The 18,334-nt window shown below is 61.4% G+C and overlaps 3 protein-coding genes across 13 annotated transcripts in view; 1 reads left to right on the top strand and 2 right to left on the bottom strand.

The window, feature by feature from the left end:
• SNED1 (sushi, nidogen and EGF like domains 1) overlaps positions 1 to 2,671 on the top strand; it is an 81,738-nt gene extending 79,067 nt beyond the window's left edge. For all 5 annotated transcript variants that reach the window (XR_011994094.1, XR_011994092.1, XM_072718930.1 and 2 more), the window contains one exon: positions 1,275 to 2,671. The gene's annotated coding sequence lies outside the window, so the exon portion shown is untranslated. The remainder of the gene's footprint in view (positions 1 to 1,274) is intronic.
• Positions 1 to 9,036, bottom strand: part of MTERF4 (mitochondrial transcription termination factor 4) — a 102,284-nt gene extending 93,248 nt beyond the window's left edge. For 3 of the 6 annotated variants that reach the window (XM_072718943.1, XM_072718941.1, XM_072718944.1), the window contains exons 1-3: positions 8,901 to 9,034; positions 7,738 to 8,227; positions 6,311 to 6,495 (exon numbers count right to left, since the gene is read on the bottom strand). In XM_072718943.1, the coding sequence (XP_072575044.1) occupies positions 6,311 to 6,495; positions 7,738 to 8,227; positions 8,901 to 8,921 (696 nt within the window). In that variant the 5' untranslated portion in view covers positions 8,922 to 9,034. Of the gene's footprint in view, positions 1 to 3,331; positions 5,644 to 6,310; positions 6,496 to 7,737; positions 8,228 to 8,900 lie in introns of those variants that run through there. The other 3 variants (XM_072718942.1, XM_072718939.1, XM_072718940.1) reach the window with 3 other exon arrangements.
• Positions 9,037 to 9,559: 523 nt separating this feature from the next.
• PASK (PAS domain containing serine/threonine kinase) overlaps positions 9,560 to 18,334 on the bottom strand; it is a 35,017-nt gene continuing 26,242 nt past the window's right edge. Inside the window, exons 14-19 of one of the 2 annotated variants that reach the window (XM_025987685.2) lie at positions 16,291 to 16,416; positions 16,045 to 16,179; positions 13,448 to 13,647; positions 11,821 to 11,954; positions 10,619 to 10,765; positions 9,560 to 10,094 (exon numbers count right to left, since the gene is read on the bottom strand). In XM_025987685.2, coding sequence (XP_025843470.2) covers positions 9,985 to 10,094; positions 10,619 to 10,765; positions 11,821 to 11,954; positions 13,448 to 13,647; positions 16,045 to 16,179; positions 16,291 to 16,416 — 852 coding nt within the window. In that variant the 3' untranslated portion in view covers positions 9,560 to 9,984. Of the gene's footprint in view, positions 10,095 to 10,429; positions 10,766 to 11,820; positions 11,955 to 13,447; positions 13,648 to 16,044; positions 16,180 to 16,290; positions 16,417 to 18,334 lie in introns of those variants that run through there. The other variant, XM_072718929.1, reaches the window with a different exon arrangement.

Genomic DNA, 18,334 nt, shown 5'->3' with positions numbered 1-18,334 from the left:
AGAAAAAATGTGGTGTGGGGCCTCGATCACATAACTTTAGGGAAATCCTGAAGACTGTCCCACTGGGGAATTCCCGATGGACGCAGGAATCCTAAGCGCTTGGAATCCTGGAATGAAAGAAACTCTCTAACCCTACTCCCATTCAATCTGGGATTTCCCAAAGTCTTCTGGCAACTCAACACCATCCAGGCCTTACTTCACACCCACAACTCTTCAGTGTCTTCATTACAGTCGGGAGATACTGGGCGACCCGCCTACAGCCCACAATCAGCCTCCCGCTGAGCAGTTTCTTATTGACAGTGAGGTCACCGGAACATTGGAGGAACGTGGCCCTAGGGCAGCTTACTCCTCTCATTCCATACGTGAGCCTCAAAGTCCACGTCCCTGGTGTTGATAGAACAGCGAGGCACCCGGGGAGCTGGCAGAGTCAGGAACAGGGCTACGCTGTCTTACGGGGCTGTGGGGACGGAGGAGAAACATTACCAAGAGCCTTTACCAACAAGGGCTTCCTGGGTGTAGGCTGACAGCACCGGGGGGAGTGTTTGCACGGCCCAGCGGGAAGACGGGCGCTGGGATCTGCTGGGATCTGCGGCCCATCGTGGCCTCGGCAGCCATCCCGGTCAGACTTCTCCAGAAGCCCCTGCATTCAGCTCCTGTCTCTTCCGCTCCCCGCTCATGCTCCCAGGACACACAAATCCAAAACACGCTCCACAGCTGGTAAACAACTCACCACTGGGAGTAAGAAGCCACAAACAAAATTTGGGTTGGAAATACTGGTATCACAGCAAGTCACCCGAGAGTCTTCTTAAACTCAGCAATTCCAGCTCCATAAAAACAAATCATTATCAACTACCAAACAGTAGCTTTGAGGATATCCGTTCTTGATGGGGAATTCATTTCAGTCCAGAGTAACGGGGCAGCCCGGCCTTCAGAGGAAGGATCCCAGGACATCACCAAACGGAGGGGAAGGGGAAGTAGCCAGCAGCTCTTGGCTCTAACAGCCGCATCCCTGCCCAAACATTCCCCCACCGCCCCCGCCCCCACCTGGGCCACGTAGATGGCGCTTCTAGCGTGCCTGCCTCCCTCCCTCCCGACGACGGTCACATTAGAGAGGGAAGCTCGCCCCCTTGAGGCGGGGGCGGCAGGGGCGGCGGGGGCGGCGGGTCCTCTGTGGGCAGGTGCAGGGGCCAAGGGCTGCTAAGAGAACTGGGAAGCTGCATTATAAAGAGGAGCAGGTGTCAGTCGCCTCATGCCCCATTCTCTTTCTCTTCAAGGGATTCAGAATGTTCTTGTTACACTTCATCAACCTCACGAGCTCCCAAAGCCCAGGAAGACGGGCTGTAAAATTGGATTGAAAGGACACCCTGAAAGAACAGGTCCTGGCTCGCATCCGCCCCCTCTGCGGCTTCCCTCCTCTGGCATCTAGAAGACAGACGGCCAAGCCGAGCCGGCTCCAGCTCGCCTCCCTTCCTGGCCACGCCAGGGAGACCCTCTGGGCCAAATCACCTCCAAGTCCTGCGGTGCTGACAGCAGCCTGCTCCGTACCCCGGCTGCCATGGCCCTGGCTGCCGTCTCCCACGGGGACAATGCGCTGCGGCCAGGGAGCAACCACAGCACACGCACGGGCCCTGGATGAGCGAGGCTGCCAGCCGGCAAGGCTCCTGCAACACCGGGAACCAGTTCTCAGATCCCCAAGTCGGAGGGCCATTCGCCCCCCGGAGACCTAACAATCAAACTGAGGACGACCTGTTGTCCGGCTTCCACGGCCCAGCCAGCGTGCCAGCGAGGGCGGGTGGTGAGGCCAGACGGCAGGGGAAGCCGAGTTCTGGGCGCCCCGCCCAGCTCCTCCTGCAAAGTCTTTGCGCTGATACGCTGCAGGCTGGCACCCCATCACACAGGCCAGACTGCGGAACAGAAAATGTTAATTAATACTAAGATGGAGTCTAGACACTTTTCGCCTGTGACTTCTTCTCAAAGTGACTATTTTTGGCTTTGTGGACCTAGCGGTCTCTGTGGCAACCAGTCAGCTCAGAGTTGGCAGCATGACCCCGCGGCCAGGCCCTGACCTGAGGGTGTGGCCATGTTCCAGGAAAGCAGTATTTACAAACTGGGGGCCCAGGTCCCACGGGCCATACATGGCCAAGCCCTGGTCTGTTCGGGTCACCCAAGCCTTGTGCAGAGAGAGCCACCCCCAGATGACAAGGAACTCGAGCCCTGAGCCGCCCGGAAGCCAAGGCGGCACCCCACACGCAGGGCCTGAACACCGGCCCCCGGGGCAGGCCAGAGCCCACCCTGCTGCAGATCCCTTGCTGTCCACGACGCGGTCAACATGGTTCGAGGCTGGCGGCTCACACGGTTTTTCACACATTTCCCGCTTTACCAGCAGAACGCTGCCCTGCCTTGCCGCCGGTACCTGCAGCACGCCTCTCTGAGCCCTGCCTCCTCCCCGCACAGGGGGCTAAGACCAAGTGTGCCAAGCCCGCCTGGTGTCACGTGCAGCACCTTCGTAGCTGACCCAGACTGGAACTCAGGCCCCTGCATCTACCACGGCCTCTGCCCCGAGTCAGCACCACAGCCAGAGAGGGCTCCCTCCATCTTTTATAAAAACATTTTCTGAAGAGTTAAGAGTATATTATAGGCTTTTTATTTTTATTAAAGTTTTGCGTGCATATGTCTGTGTATTAGACAATCTGTTATTTTCCGAGAGGAGGAACTGTCATTTCCAGAAGTCTCTACTGTACTCCAGAACGCACCGGTGCCCCAGGCCCACCGGGAGAAGACAGCCGGGCTGCGTCAGGGGCTCCCACCCTGGGTGAGCCCAGAGAAAGCCAGGCCCGGGCACACGTCCTGCTGACGCCTGCTGTGTCGCCGGGACCCGTCACCGTGCACCTGTATAAGCTACAGCATCACTAGCAAGCGGCAAGGTCAAGTGATATCACTGGAAAAGTAGATAAACTCTCTACTACGATGTTAATAACCTCACGCCCCTCAGTCATGAGGTGGACACTAGTGTGTTCCAGTTTTTAACTTAGAAACATTTGTTTCTATAAAAAAAAAAAAGAAAGAAAGAAACATTTGTTTCTACAAAAAACAGTCTACTGAATCCTGAGCTTGGTGCTGTGTTGTCTCACAATTAACCCACCTTGCTGTCTCACAAATTTGGTATCTAGTAAAAGACTTCCTGACGCTAAAGGAATTATAATTCATCCTGGAAAACATTTGAAAGGAGACACTGCTTTCTTCACACGGTTCCTTCGTAAAACTCTGGCATCTTCCTCAAACATACACTCAAACTCCACCCGAGGAAATTAATAATAATGCAATCAGAAAATTCTCAGGTGCACAGAAATTTATTTCCGTATCAAAATGAAAGGAGCACTCATGATGCCAAGTTAGCCGTTCTGATCACGCACGTTTATAATTCTACTTAGTCCCCGACTGGGCACAAGCACCCATCCTAGGTTCCAGGGAAAGTGCCGGTCACTTGGGACGCCACAAAATGGAAGAGAAGTTAAAACACTGGCAGAGCAAAATGCCTTCATTTTCATGTCACCTTGCCCGTGGCCAAGAAAACCAGCAAAGACACAGCCTTCCTTCCCACAGCGTGTGGGCTGCCACGGAAGCAGATGAGGAGACCTGCGCCTATCCCATCGCTGTCCCACCAGCAAACCCAGCCGGCAGGGCCAGCCGCCTCCAGCAGCTCCGTGGGCCAGGACTCCTCCTGCCTCGACATCTCACTCCAATGCACAGGGATTTACTCAGCTACTTTTCTTTTGCAGAAAATGTCTTTCTCTTTGCCGTCGTGCTCGAACAAGAGCCCCGAGAAAACAGAGCATCTGCCCCTCAGTGCTGAGGCCCCAAACCTACCAGCAGGCGTCCTAGTGCACGTGGGAAACAGACTTTAAAACTCAGCTTTGTACTTTCTTTTCAATCAAAGAAACAAAATAAACGCCAGGCTGCTTCAAATCTGATGTTCTCATGAATCCATACAATTGCATTCTACTGGACCAGGCCTCGGGCCACTTCCGGCTGGCATCTCAGGCTGGACCGTCCAGTGCACCGCACGATGTTTCGCGGCAGCCCAGCCTCCAGCCTCTGGGTCCCAGCAGCACCCCCCTTAAGTCCTAACAACCAAAAACGTCCTCAGATGTTGCTGGATGTTCCCTGGGTCACGATCGCTCCAGGTGGGAACTGCTACCTGACAGGATTCTTACACGGTCTCTGTGGGAAAAGTAAGGCCAAGGACCAGGAATTTTACAATGTTGTTAAAATGCTGCCAAGACCTGGATTTTGGACAATCACCAAAAATGTTTCCTGCACGGTCAACCATGTGCCAGCCACCCCCCACGCCGGGGACCTTCTGGGTGCGCCAGTCCTCCTCACAGAGCCCACGCCGTCAGGGCTGGGCCTCTACCTCAGAGACAACTAATGTCAAATTCACCCCCTCACCCGAATCACCCCTCAGGCCCACCGGGTTCCCCGAGGGGACACCCACCACCACCACGGTGCATGGGAGCTCCCTGCACGAAACCAGGCCCGTCCCGCTCAAGGACTCTTGTCTCCTCTGGTGTCAGAAGCCGCATCTGTGTGATGGGCGGTGGGGAGGGAACTGGATGGCACACTCCAGGGCCCGCATGCAGCCCACTGGCCACGAGCTGGTGTGAAGGCCAACTTCCCTGCAAGGTCAGAGCCAGGACCTCTTCTTCAAGGAGAGAGAGAAGTACTCCAACACTTGGCTGCCATTAGGAAGCCGTGCAAAACGAGACCGTACGTCACTAACCACGTTCCTTTACAAAGCTGCACACTGGACGCGCCGATGAAGCAGCATTTGAGAATTAAAGACACGAGTGTTTTTGTGGAAAACCTGCTACTTGTTTTCATAGGATGAAGTGCTATGATGTACTAAAACCTCACTGCCTGCTCCTATTTCACCTTTGTCCCTAAGAGAAAACGTACGACTCCTGAACCAGAGGGAGGAACCCCATTCCCCACAAACCAAAACCACATGTTGAGGTATCGAGTCCCCGGGCTCGCCCGCTCAGAGTCCGCCTCCCATGCAGGAGGGAAGAGGGCCCTCCCCACAGAGACCTGACAACACATCAACCTAATGCAGCTCCTATCCAGTCTCAGGAGATTTATAACAATGGTTTCATCAGAACAGCAGTTTTAGAAGGAAAAATAACCTGAGATGATCCAAGTGAAGCTCTTAGGAGCTTTAAGAAAATTGTAATGTTCTTTGTTATCTGTGGGCTCTTCATTCCAGTCCTACTGCCACTCCTCCTCGTCCTCATCCTCCACTTCTTCCTCCTCCTCCTCGTCCTCCTCGTCTAGACTTAAGCTCTGCTTGTCAGGCATCTGCCTCTCAGACTCCTCTTCCTCCTCCCGAGCAAAGAGCTTCTTAAAAACTTCAAACTCCTCAGCAGAAGAATGGGCTGTCCTGGCCAGAAACTCAGCTTCTGAGACTCTGAGAATGTCCTTGAGTAAAGGATTGGGGATCTGTGTCTGGCCCTTCTTATCAGGGGTCTGGTACCGCCCTAGGCGCTCGAGGAACACATGTCTCTGCTTGATCTTGGTTATGGAGTACTGCAGGAAGTCGGTCCGCACCACGTCCGCATGTTTAACCCCCATCCTAAAGTAGGCATACTGAAGACACAGGCACAGTTACCTACGGGCTGTCCTGCCACTGTCCACAATCAACTCAAGCACTCACAAAGAGCTGCCCAACTAGCAGTGCCAGGACACTCTACGATGCCCAGCACTGGTGTGACGGCTGAGTTTTCGAAGCATTTTCAAATTCATATTGAAAAAATTTAGTAAAAAATGAAGTGTTAAGTGGGATGAATTCAGTTCTTTTTTTCTCAGGAAATAAAAACTGTGAGCATGGAAAGAATGGGCAAAATATCCAGAAACATCTAGCAATCTGACCCAACCTGTCAAAATTGTTAACCAAAAGACAAGACAACTGTCACAATTATGCTACTAAAATCAATACGCAAAGTAGATTCAAAAGAAAGGCTCTTTAGCTCTTTTAAAACTAGCTATTTCAAGGAGAGGCCCCATTTGGACCCCAGGAGAGGGACCAGGTCGTTCACTATTAATGGCAGAAACGCTGTAGGAGAGGTTTTCTGTAAGGAAGTGAAAGACCAGAGCTGGATTCCCTCTGGAGGGTGTGTGCAGGGCCTCTAACCCTTCCACCTCGTCCACCGCCCTCGGGGTGCCTGAGGCTTCTCATCCATGGAGCTCACCCCCGCTACATTCAAACAACGTGTTTTTACTTCCCGAACTCCTACCAGTCACCAGTCATCCTCACCTGGAATTTGTATTCGAGGTCACCAGGGTCCTCCCGAAGAACATAGGGGCATCTGTGCAAAATCCTGGTCACCTGTTGTCCCGTGAAAAGGCATTTGTCCTTGAGAACCCCCACGATGCTGTCAATGTCCCTCTGGTGCATGGTGAAGACTTCAGGGCAACAGAGAAGCAGCGTCTTCAGTTTCCCTGCAAGACACAGGAAAGGGCAAGTACATGATTTCAGGGCACTCTGGAAAAACAAGGGGCTTGCCACGCCCACGCCAGCATTTAAAACTGAACAAGGAGGCTCTCCTCCCCGAGTGCCAGCTTCCGATGCTCCCAGCAGCTTCAGCAGTCCCTGAAGCACCCACTACCGACATTCCTCAGATCTCTTATCCACACTCGCGCAACAGCAAACAAAAGACGCCCTTCAAACAAATGCATGAGGGCAACTGGTGACTGAGGCTGCCCAGGCAAACTGGGCCCGTGGTCTTCCCAGGGATGTGGGCAAAATCCAATACCCGGAAACCTCAAATCACTTATTAAAAATAGTATTTACAATCTTCCTAACAGCTCAGCTACTCACTGTCTCGCTGAAGCGTGTCTAGGATGACTTCTAGGAGTTTAGAGTTTCCCTCTGAAGCAGAAGGCCTCGCTGAGCTTTCTAATTCATAACCACAGTATATAAAGTATTAGGCTCAGCCTTTTAGATTATGCCGCAACAGGTGATCTGCCAAGGGGGACACAGAAGGCGCTCCCTTCCTTATCTTCTGGTGAAGGGGCCAATGGAGATCCTCTGAGACTGGTTCCCAACAACAGTATCTTCCCCCAACAATATCTTACCAGGAGTCAATAAAAAGAAGAAGAAAAAGAACCCCACTGGGGCGCCTGGGTGACTGTCGGTTAAGCGTCTGCCTTCGGCTCAGGCTGTCATCCCGGGGTCCTGGGATGGAAACCCCGCACTGCTCCCTGCTCAGACGGGAGCCTGCTTCTCCCTCTGCCTGCCCCCTCCCCTACCACTTGTTTTCTCTCGCTCTCAAATAAATAAAATCTTTAAAAAAAAATGAAAAAAAAAAAAAAAAAAACCCAGTGACCCTCCTGTGTTACAGTGTGTAAGGATCCCCGAGGCCCTGATGGGCTCCTAGCCCTGCTCCCCTGAAGGCCCACAGACTCCCCGAGGCGTGAATCCTGTTGGGGGAACGCCGGGCTCTCTGATCCCTGGAGTCCGGCCATCTGGGGTTCCACAGTGCACGGAGACAGTCACCGGAGCCCGCATCTGGACCGACCCACATCTGGACTCTGCTTTCGGCCCTACAGCCTTGAGCTACGGCAGGGTCCAAGACCCGGGGCGCTGTGCTCCCGCCGCACCTGAGCCGCACCTGCAGGCGCCAGCCCACCTCCCCGGCCGCCCGCGCCCAGCCCCGCCGCCCCACCCCCGGCCTCCTGCACCTTCTCCCAGGCCAAGCCTCCGCAGGTAGCTGGAGCGCCTCTTCACGTGCGCCGCGGGCAGGGCCAACAGGTGCGGGCTGCTCCTCAGCGCCGCACACAGGGGCTCGGGGTTCACACCCAGGAGTATCAGCTCTGAAACCACGTCCAGCAACTGCCGAGGCTGCGCCCCCGGCCACACGCTGAGCAGCCCCCGGACGTGCTCGTCGCTGAAGCCCATGTCCAGGAGGGCGCCCGCGACCTCCCCCGGCGCGCCCGGGCCCGGAGCCGCGGGGCCGCTCTGCTTCTCCAGGGGGCAAGGCGGGGCGCGCACCCCGCACCCAGGCTCCTGCGCGTCCTCCAGGGTCTGCACAGGGGGCGACGCCCCGCGGCCCCCTCCGCTGGAGGCTGCGGTCGGGCTCGGCGCTCCGCGGGGCTGCGCAGCCAGGCGGGCCCAGGCGGGGGCCCAGGTGCGGGCCCAGGTGCGGGCCCAGGCGCGGTGCCCGTGGAGGACCTGGGACAGACAAGACAGGGGTCAGCTCCCGCCCCCCGCTGTAGAGGACACTGGGCGGCCGTGCGCAGGCTCCCCGGGGCGGGCAGGGAGTGGGGGGTCAGGGCGGGGGGGGGGCGGGGAGGCCGCGGGGCGGGGGGTCGGGGGTCAGGAGGGCGGGGAGGCCGCGGGGCGGGGGGTCGGGGGTCAGGAGGGCGGGGAGGCCGCGGGGCGGGGGGTCGGGGGTCAGGAGGGCGGGGAGGCCGCGGGGGGGGGCGGGGGTCAGGAGGGCGGGGAGGCCGCGGGGCGGGGGGGTCAGGGGTCAGGAGGGCGGGGAGGCCCCCCACAGGTCCAGCCCGCCCAGTGCGCCTGCGCGCGGCCCCATCCTCCGCCGTCTCCCGCGGGGCGGGGGCAGGAGACGCGCTGCCAGCGGCGCAGGGAGGGAAAACCACGGCGTGTCGGCGTCCGTGTGGCCGCGCCTCAAGGGTCGGGGTCCACGCGGCGGGGAGCGGGGAGCGCTCGTCGGGAGGTGGGCTCGCTCCGCAGCCGCCCGGCCTGTCCGTCCCTTCCGGGCCCCAAGCCACATCCTGGCGCCGCGGCCCGCGGAGCGGCTTCACCGAGCGGCGTCCCCGAGCCGCGGCCTCCCGCCGCCCCGCACCTCCCGACCCCGCCCGCGGGACTGCCCGCGCCCCCTCACCTGCCGGCGGAGCGCCGCCATGGCGGGGGCCTGACGAGCGCTTCCGGCCCGCCGGCCCGCACTTCCGCCCTCCCGTGGGCCGCACTTCCGCCCTCCCCCTGGAAGCGCGAGTGCGCGGGAGGTGCGTTCCGCCGCCGGCGTTCCCGGGTGCGGTAGGCGCGGCCGGCCCCGCCCCGCCCCCCGCCCCCCGCCCCCTCGGTCCGCGGGCGCCCGCCGCGCGCCCAGGTGAACAGCAGGGGGTGGGCGCCGAGCTGCGGGGAGGTCTGGGGCGGGGCGGGGAGAGGAGGCCCGGTGCCCCCCTCCCACCCCCCCCCGGCGGCGCCGGCTCCAAGCAGAGAAAGGCCTCGCAGGTGCCCGCGGGGCCCCGGACTCCGCTTCCCACGGAGGAGCCGTCGGGGCGTCGGGGCGTCGGGGACCCGGGGCGGAGGGCAGGGCGGGGCCTGGGCGGGGAGGGAGGGGCGGGGGCGGGGAGGGAGGGGCGGGGGCGGAGAGGGAGGGGCGGGGCCTGGGCGGGGCGGGGGCGGGGCCTGGGCGGGGAGGGAGGGCGGGGCCTGGGCGGGAGGGGAGGGGGAGGGGAGGGGAGGGGGGAGGGCCCCAGCGCCCCGGGAGGCTCCCCCCGCCCCGCGCGGCGCGCGAGTCAGTCCGAGTCAGGGCGCCGGTTCACTACAAAACTGCTTTAATTTGGAAAATATTCAAAACAAAAGGTAACGACGCAGCCCGGTCGCTCGGGTAACCGGGTCTAGGCACCGCACCCCCGATGGGCGCGCGTCAAGTCAGAGGAAACCAACAAAAAATGTTCGTAACAGTCAGGAAACAGGAACGCACACGCATGTCCAAAACCAGAAAGACGAAGGACCCGACGCCTTCCGAGGTCCGCAGGTAAGGCCCGGAGCACCTCCGGGGCCGCGTGAGCAGTGGCTCCCGGCTCCTTGCACACCCCCGGCAGCACCTGCCTCCCAGCACTTATCGGACGGCGGTGACCGGGCTGCTGACCCGGGCCGCGGGATTCACTTCCTCCGACCGGTGCGGCCTGGAAACCCAGGCCCCGGGCGCCGCCGAGGAGCAGGGCAGCGGCGCTGGGGCGTCAGGGGCCTCCCCGGGGACACAGGGGCCCGCCCGGCCCCGCAGCCCACGCCAGCTCCCCGGCGCACCTGCCCTCCAGCTCCAGGCTCACGGTGGACAGGGCTCCGCTTTCTGGAGGAAGAAGACGACCCTGTGTCACGCGTCCACACGAGATGCCAAGACCCGGGCCTCTCTCTGGTGGGATTCCCAGGAGCAAGACCCACCAGCGGGAGCCCTCAGAACCCACCCGCGCTGCTCGCGTCCCCGGGCCCACTGAGGCACCCACGCTGCCCACGGTGCCGAGCAGACACGCGGGGCTGCAGCCAGGGGCCTCACAGAAGCACCAGGGCCCTGGGCCCCCTCCATCCCGCTCGCCGTCTGCAGCCCCACCCTCCCCTTCAGCTGGCTCAGGCCAGGCCAGCTGCTCTCAGACCCTCCACCCCTCACCCCCTCTGCGGGGCCTCCTTGTCAGGGGCTCCCGTGGGTGCCCACCCGCCTTCTAAGTCCCCAGCCCCAGTGGTGTCCAGGGGCCTCTGAACGCTGGTTCTGATCGGCTAGAGGTCCCGACATTTGTGCCCAGAACAGCATGGAGGAGGGGGCCTGGTCCTCCCCAGACCCAGGAAGGCCGCTTTCCGGGCACACGGGCTGTGCCTCACCTGGCTTGTTCACTCGACACACCTCATCCCAGGTGTAGTCAGCAAGGTTCACAGGCTGGATCACCCAGGGGTCTGTCACCAGCTTCTCCAAGGTGGTGCGCTGCTCAGGGACAGGCTGCAGCAGCCCGGATATGAGGTGCATGAGAGCTGGAGACACAAAGACCCCCCTGGGCATGTGGCCAGAAGACTGACAGTGGGTCCAGGCTGGGCTCAAGCGGACCAGGTCTCAAAACTTCGGGTCCTGGCTCTGCATACCGTGAGCATCGGACTGGGCGGCCAGGGGCCTGGAACCTCCACACTGATGAGACCTAGGGGCTCAGACACATGGGCCCGGCTGCGCCCCAAGATGCTCGTCCCCTCTGAAAGCGTGGGGTTCAGGACCCCACCTCACTCGGCCTGTTCTCAGGGCTCTGGACACGCAGAGCCTCAAGTGACCCTGGGTTTGCACAACATGGAGGGCAGGAGGCGGCTGCAGGCAAGGCCTTCATCGTCCCCCCAGAAAGAAGCACAGCCCCAGCCCCGGGTCTAGGTTTGGGTCCCACTTCCTGTGACGGTGTGGGCATCTCCAGCCAGGGCTGCTCTGAGCCTCAGCATCCCTGAGGGGAGCCCTGGGAACCACGAGGGAACACGTGGGGCAGCTCTGTGGGGGGCGCAGCATGCTGCAGAGGGCGCGCTCCCCGGGAGCCCAGGACCTTGGCAAAGCCCGAAGGATCCTCTTCTAGGCTGCCAGAGACTGAACTGCCTCCGTAGGGTGGAGCCGTAACCCCCGGTGGCCCCTGGGAGGTGAGCAGGGTCACAAGAGGTCATGAAGGTAGGGCCCCATGATGGAATTAGTGCCCCTGTAAGAAGAGAGACGGGGGCACCTGGGGGGCTCAGACGGCTAACTGTCTGCCTCCCGCTCAGGTCGTGGTCCCAGGGCCCTGGGATTGAGTCCTGTGTCGGGCTCCCTGCCCAGCGAGGAGTCTGCTTCTCCCTCTCCCTCTGCCCTACTCCCCACCCATCTGCACTCACACACTTTCAAATAAATACAATCTTAAAAAAAATTATCATGAGGGTTTAGTCAAATTCAAGTTACCCTCCCGTAGAGATCAGGATCAGACAACGGAAAGAAAGCCGTGAGGCTGTCGGTATGACCGAAGAATCGCTGCGTGCGCGGCGGGGGACCAGGCCGCCCTCTGCTCGCACCTGCAGCCCAGGCTCACCTTCTGACACCAGGTATGGGGGGTGGATCATGGCCTCCATGGTCTCCTCCAGCTCGCAGAAGGGGTTCTCCTCAAAGATCAGCGTGTACAGCGTGACCCCCAGCGACCACATCTCCAGCTCCGGCCCCTTGTACCTGCAAGGGGGGAGGTGCCGTTGGGGGCACGCCGGGGCTGGGCCGGAGCGCCAGGCGCTCCCCACGTGCACCCCCGAGAGCGGCCCCCCGGGGCGTCCCAGCCCTCTGCGACTACAGCCCCATCGCGACACATCTGCCCCAGCCAGCCATGCTCCAGCCACATGCTGGGGAGGGAAAAGAAAAGCCAACTTCGTGCTCGGGCAGCTGAAGGAGGCCCCGGCCAAGCGAGGGTGCGCGAGGGTGCGCGGCAGGTGAGAGCAGAGCACCTCCTGGCGGGGGCTTCCTGCAGGTGGAGAAGGTGCCGCGGACAGAGTGGAGGCTCCAGCCCACGGAGCGCAAGCGGGCCAAGGCATCGGCAGCCACCTGGGGGGGGGGGGGGCTGGCCCCGGGGAGCCGCTGGCCACTGAGGTGGGGCCGGACGCCGGGAGGGGTCTCAGGGGCTCGCGGCACTGGGCGGGATGAGACCGCAGGAGCCGGGCCGGGAAAACCCCGCTCAACACTGTCTTGGGCTGATTAGAAAGAGACTTCAGGAACACCGGAGAATAGAGAGAAAAGCCCGACGGGCTGCAACGGGGAACAGCCCGACGGGAGCATCTGAGGCTGGTGGCCGCGCTGCAGCAGCCAGACGCCACCAACACGGCTGTGCTCCAGTAAAACTATAAAATCCAGTGGCGGGCCGGGGCTGCTCAGGGCCGGAGCGTGCGGTCGCCTGGACTGGAGGACACACAAACCGTGGGGGAGGAAGCAGAGCTCCTGAGGAGGGAATCCAGAATCAGACCCGAAAACCACCGGCGCAGGGAGGACGTGGCCAGAGGACCAAGGGGCCCCAGGAGGCACCTGCAGGCCACGGAGGAGGGAGGCCACCACCGCCCTGCGCTCCCCTGCTCCCCTGCGTGAGGCTCCCAGCCTGCGTGCAGGGCGTGGGGTGAGGAAGACAAGCCAGAGAACACACATCATGGTCCTGGACAGGACAGGCACCCCTCCACCTCCGGTGGCCAAGAGCACGCGGGGGGCAGTGGGTGATGTGATCTCCAAGGCCCTTCCTGGACTGTCCCCCCTTTCAGCTGCTCCTCCTTTAGGGGCCCCGGGGTGCACTGAGTGATGGGAGAGGAGCTTCCTGAGCATGACCCAGGCCCCCGAAGGCCCGCAGGCTCCGGGGCAGGGACACACTGTCCTCCGCACCAGTGCCCCCGACGCTGATGTCACAGCGGTCTGGTGCTGGCCACCACCCTGTCCTCAGCACGGGGACACCCTCTCCACCTGCTGGAAGCCCGCACGTCTGGGACCCCTATTTTGGTTTTTCGCCTCATTCTCCACTTTCAGTCACATAACAGTCCAGACCCGCACCAAGCACATGGCCACCGCCCACCCGCCCACCGAGGACCACGACGTAGGTGAGCCCTCAACAGCCCTGTCACCAAGAGGCACTGAAGCCGCTTTCCCACCCAACCTCCAAGGGCCTGGGCTCGCGACGGACGACGTGCGGTACATACGGGTTTCCCATGAGGACCTCGGGTGCGCAGTACTCGATGGTCCCACAGAACGTGTGAAACAGCCTGCCCTTCTCCAAGTAGGCGGCGGAGCCGAAGTCGATGAGCTTGATGGTGAAGTCCTCGGCGATGACGATGTTCTCGTCCTTGATGTCGCGGTGAATGATGCTCTTGGAGCGCAGGTAGCCCACCGCCGCCACCAGCTGCAAGCAGGGCCCACAGGCACTTTTTAAGAAAGCAATTCAAGTAAAACCCGCGTTTAAAACGAGGACTAGCTAGAAAATGAGACAACAAAGGAGAACCCCCTTGTCTAACCCTCCTGACCCGGGGGCCGGAAAGGCCGTGGGGACGGGGAGCTGGTGAGGCCGGTGGCAGCACCGCAGGGATTCTCGTTTCAAACGTCGCTATTGTCACTGTTGGCGATAAGGACGCCCAGTGCACCGTTAGCTGGGACCAGACTTTGTCTCGTGGGGCTGGCCGCCGTGGCCGCTCGCGGACAACCCCGTGCCCCAGCACGAGCACTGCCTGTGCGTCACTCACCCCCCAACACACGGCGTGACGCTCTCGGGAGGAAGGGCAGCCCAGCCACGAGCAGAGGCTCCAGAGACACGTGCTGGGCGTGTTCGTGAGTGTGGCCTGGGCGTGAAATGGGGGGTGGCCCCAGAGAAGGCCCGAGCGGGACACCCTGAGCTCACAGGGGAGGAAAGCGCCTTGGCCAGAGTTCACGCCGTGGTTAGGGGCGGGGCTGAGGGCAGAAGCCCGGTCCCCAAACCCCGCCTCGGGGCTCCGGCGGCTTCTGGGGGGCAGCCCCGGGCAACGGCCCCCACTCTGCAGGGCAGGGGCTACTACGGTGCACCGCGGTCCGCCCAGAGCTGCACAGGCCCACGCCACACGTCGGGTGGCCGAGACGAACAAAGGGGGGCCTCTGGTCAAGCTTAAGTAAGATGGGCAGAGTTTCTGACTGCATCCCGCGTCGCCAGTCATACCTACCAGTCGACGGCGCCTTCGTGGACACAGTCACCCGACTGGACAGTTCGATGCCCACGAACGAACACCCTGCATCAGGCTTTCGTTAACGGCCGGCAACTGTGCCCAGTTCATCAACTTACGACAAGTAAACAAACGCGTATTTATGCGCACACACCTGCAAACACATGCGTATCTGCGCGCTCACACACAGCCAGGCAGGCGCAGGTGCACACGGGTGCACTCACGCGCTCACATGCATGTGCACACACGCGCACATTCGTGCCAGGGCCCAGCTGGGAACAGAAGCCGTGGGTTAATCTGAACTTGGAACGTTTCATTGAGGTTTATTAGTTAGGAACAAGGGGTTACCTACAAGGTATGAAGGGACCGTGAGCCCACCGGGAGAAGCCGGTGTCCGCAGGTTGCTCCCTGCCCTCGCCGCCTGAGCGGGCCCTGGCGACCGGGCGCCGGGAGGCAGGTCGCTGATGAGCGCACTGCACGTACGCACTGACCCATTCCTACACGCGATGGCACGTCCGTCTGTAAATTCACTGAAGGGGCTATAGATACGAAACTACGGAGCACGGGACACGCTGGTTACCAGATCGACGGCCCCAGGATGAACAACTGGAAGGCAGCAGCTTTTAGCAAGTGACTCTCGTCGTCGTGCCATGCGGTCTGCTTGCCATGGAGATTCCAGAAACAAACGTCTGCCGCACGTTACAGCAGACGGGATGGGACCTCGCACCACAGCGAGAGGGCAGAGGGGACGGCCTCTGAGCAGAACCGCGACGCCTGATGCCTACAGGCCAGTGCCTGAGCCGCTGAATTTCAGGAACCCAACAGCTCCTGGAGTTTACAGCTCTGAGTACGAAACGTCCACGTATGGGGGCTGGCATTAGGAATGGCGTCCTCGCCAGGAAGCAGTCAGAGAGCAAATCTGGGAATAGCTCAGACCCCCTCCCCAGGGAGTTCTCCACGGTTTCCAGGGAGCGAGGAATAGTGTAGGATGAAGCCAGCACCTTCTCCTTCAAACTCAAAACAGGAGTGACTGTGTCCCCTCCACCCCTCCAGCCTCTGTCTCCCAGGGCGCCTGTTTGCTGATCACGCTCCCATTCCAACAAAATGACAGATGGACAAGATCAACACACACACAGACACGCAAGGGACCAAAACAAATACTGTGCATCCTGATACGTTAGTCAGCCGGACAGCACTCACCGTGGGCCGGTCACTGGGCCGCACACGCTGCTGCGAGGCCCTCCCGGACTTCACCCCAGCCCCTGCCCTCGTCTCGTCACCCCACCATGATCCCTGCTCACAGACTAGCAGCGCCTTCCCGCTGAGAGACGGCAGCGCGCAGCCTCAGAGCCGCCCCGATGCCCGTGGTGGCTGAGGTTCACACCTGGCGTGGACATTGTATGAATATGAACACGCTTTCATCATTAACCAGACTTCCCCGGTCAGGCCAGCACGGCGTCTGGCCTCCCATGCGTATCTTAACATACAGCTTACTCCGTAAAATCCCAAGTCTGGACGGCGAGACCGTAGCTCGCAGGCAGAGCTTTGCAGCCTCGGGACCCCGTGCCCGAGCCCCCGGTCTCCCCGGTGCGGCTCTCTGGGCTGCTCACCTGCCGGAAGATGTAACTCGCCAGAGGTTCGTCCAGACTGGGGTGACGGTCAATGAACGCGAAGAGGTCCAGGCCGGAGCCGTGCTTCTCCATCACCAGCTGAAAGAACCCTTGGTTCTCAAATACGTCCAGCACCTGGAAAAGGACAGAGTGGGGTCTGGGCCTGCGGCGGTGCCTTCAGGACCACGTGCTCAACAACGTCCCGGGCGCGGTCGGGGCACCCGTCAGCGAGGAACAGCACTCCACCTTGATGATGTTGGCGTGCTCCACCCTGGACAGAATGGCAATCTCTAAGGTGACTTTTCCAAGTTTGGGATCCTCGATCCAACAATCCTCCAGAACCTTCTCCTTCTTAATGAACTTCACCACCACCTACGAGGAAGGCAGAGGAGACGAGTCGCTGCCAGCGAGCCTCCAGCATCCCTTGGAAGGTGGCGCCCACTGCTGCCTCGTGCCGCAGACACAGCCTCCCCGCGGACCACCCCTGAGCCCGTGGCGGGGGAGAGGAAACCCAGGGGGCCCCGTCCACACACGCACCAGGGACGGAGAGGCCAGCAAGCGGGCGGCAGGGCATGGCGGAGAAGACTGGAGCTGAGGGGCCGCAAAACCCCATCACCCCCTTTCACCGCAAGGGCTGGTGCCCCGCAGAGGAAATCTAAGAGGAGGCCCGAGGACTGGAAGACACACAAGGCCGTGCCCCACGGCAGCTGGGAGCCAGGCGGAGCGCAGCCAGCCCCACGGACACAAACAGAGGCCCCGTCACCCCGCGGGACGACCGGGAGTGTCACAGGGGATACGCCGTGCTCAGGGAGGCGAGTGCTTGCTTCGTCGGGGGCACACGTGGCCGAGGGGCACACACTGAGCCGGGACGCAGGCCAGGCCCACCCCACGCTTCAGCGGGAGACCCGACCGGGCGACCCGCGAGCCCCGCCTGGTGAGCATGTCATCTGCAGGGGGACGGCGCACAGCCTGCCACGTGGGTCAGGAGGGCAGGGTGGAGGGGTGGGGGGCTCCCCGTGAAGGGAGGGCAGGGAGGAGCCCGACGGAGGGTGGAGGGGCACAGGCTTCGCACCAGCCATCAGTGGTGACATCGTGCGACAGAGGGCCCCGTGCTTCCACAGGCTGGAGGAGACATGTGAGAGGAGGCAAGAGGCCAAGGGCACCAAGGCCGAGGTCCTGGCGCCCGTCCCCGCGGCCAGGTGGGGGACACGGAGGCTGCGGCCGGAGGCGGGGGGGCCTGCCGCCCGTCCCACTGCAGGGAGGAGACAGAGCTGCTGCTGCGAGCTCCAGCACGCGGACCGCGGGCCTCGGGGAAGGTAAGAGCGAGAAGGAAGGAAACGGGTTAACAAAGAATAAACTCTCTTCGGGTAAAGAAAAAGTCAACGTTGAGGTCAGAGTCCTAGGAAGCGTCAAGTGAGGATGCAGAACACACAGGGACACGTCCTGGGGACACTCCTGAAGTCCAAAGATGACAAGGGAAAAACCCAGAAAGAGGAAGACATCAGGTTGCTCTTCAAAAGCACGTAGAGGACGGCAGAGCCAGGGCCCAGGAGCTCGGGAGAAGCGGCGTGGACGGCCACGGCCCGCGGGCATGGCCACCCGTCGGAACACGTGGGAGGACCGGCGCGTGACACCCGCACCTCCTTCCTGGGGCCGGTAACCAGAGTGCAGCCCACGGAGACGGGACACGGAAGCCAAGCCGATCCCCAGACGGCGAATGAGGCTCGCTCCCCGAGAGCCACACAACACGCCGAGGGAGACGTGAAGGCGTAGCGCCGGGAAGGACGCCCAGGTCGTGCGTCACCAGAACCGCTCTGTGACGGTGGCCGTGCCGACTGCCCCTGCGGCCGCCCCCTCCCGGGCCCGGGTCCTGCGGGCCGCTCCGGGGTCGCTGGCCGGGCCGTGCTGAAGGCGCAAGGAGGCTGTGAGGAGAGAGAGCTCCGGGCCTCCTTGCTCCTCCCTTCGCGTCTAGGGGGTTCCCGATCCACCTCACAGAGGCAGAGGCAGCAGCGGAGCCCCGAGAACTAAGCCCCTGTGAACCCAGCAAGAGCAGCAGCGCCACGGCCTCCGGGAGGCGGCCACAGCGGCGCAGAACCGCGCCCTCGAGGTGCCGGTACCTGGTAACCGCCCAACGCAAACGCAGCAAGATGAACCCGCAGAAGATGCAAGGAAACAAAACAAACGGGATTAATAAAACATGATTCTTCGACAAGTCGAGCGACCGCAACATGGGGTAACACTAGAGTCGGGGCGGCTGGGGAACAGGGACAACTGCGGACATATCGTCACA

Source organism: Vulpes vulpes, chromosome 9 (assembly GCF_048418805.1).
Source record: "Vulpes vulpes isolate BD-2025 chromosome 9, VulVul3, whole genome shotgun sequence".
NCBI lineage: Eukaryota > Metazoa > Chordata > Mammalia > Carnivora > Canidae > Vulpes > Vulpes vulpes.
The sequence above is the reverse complement of the archived record's forward strand: the minus strand, read 5'-3'. Positions and strand labels throughout refer to the sequence as shown.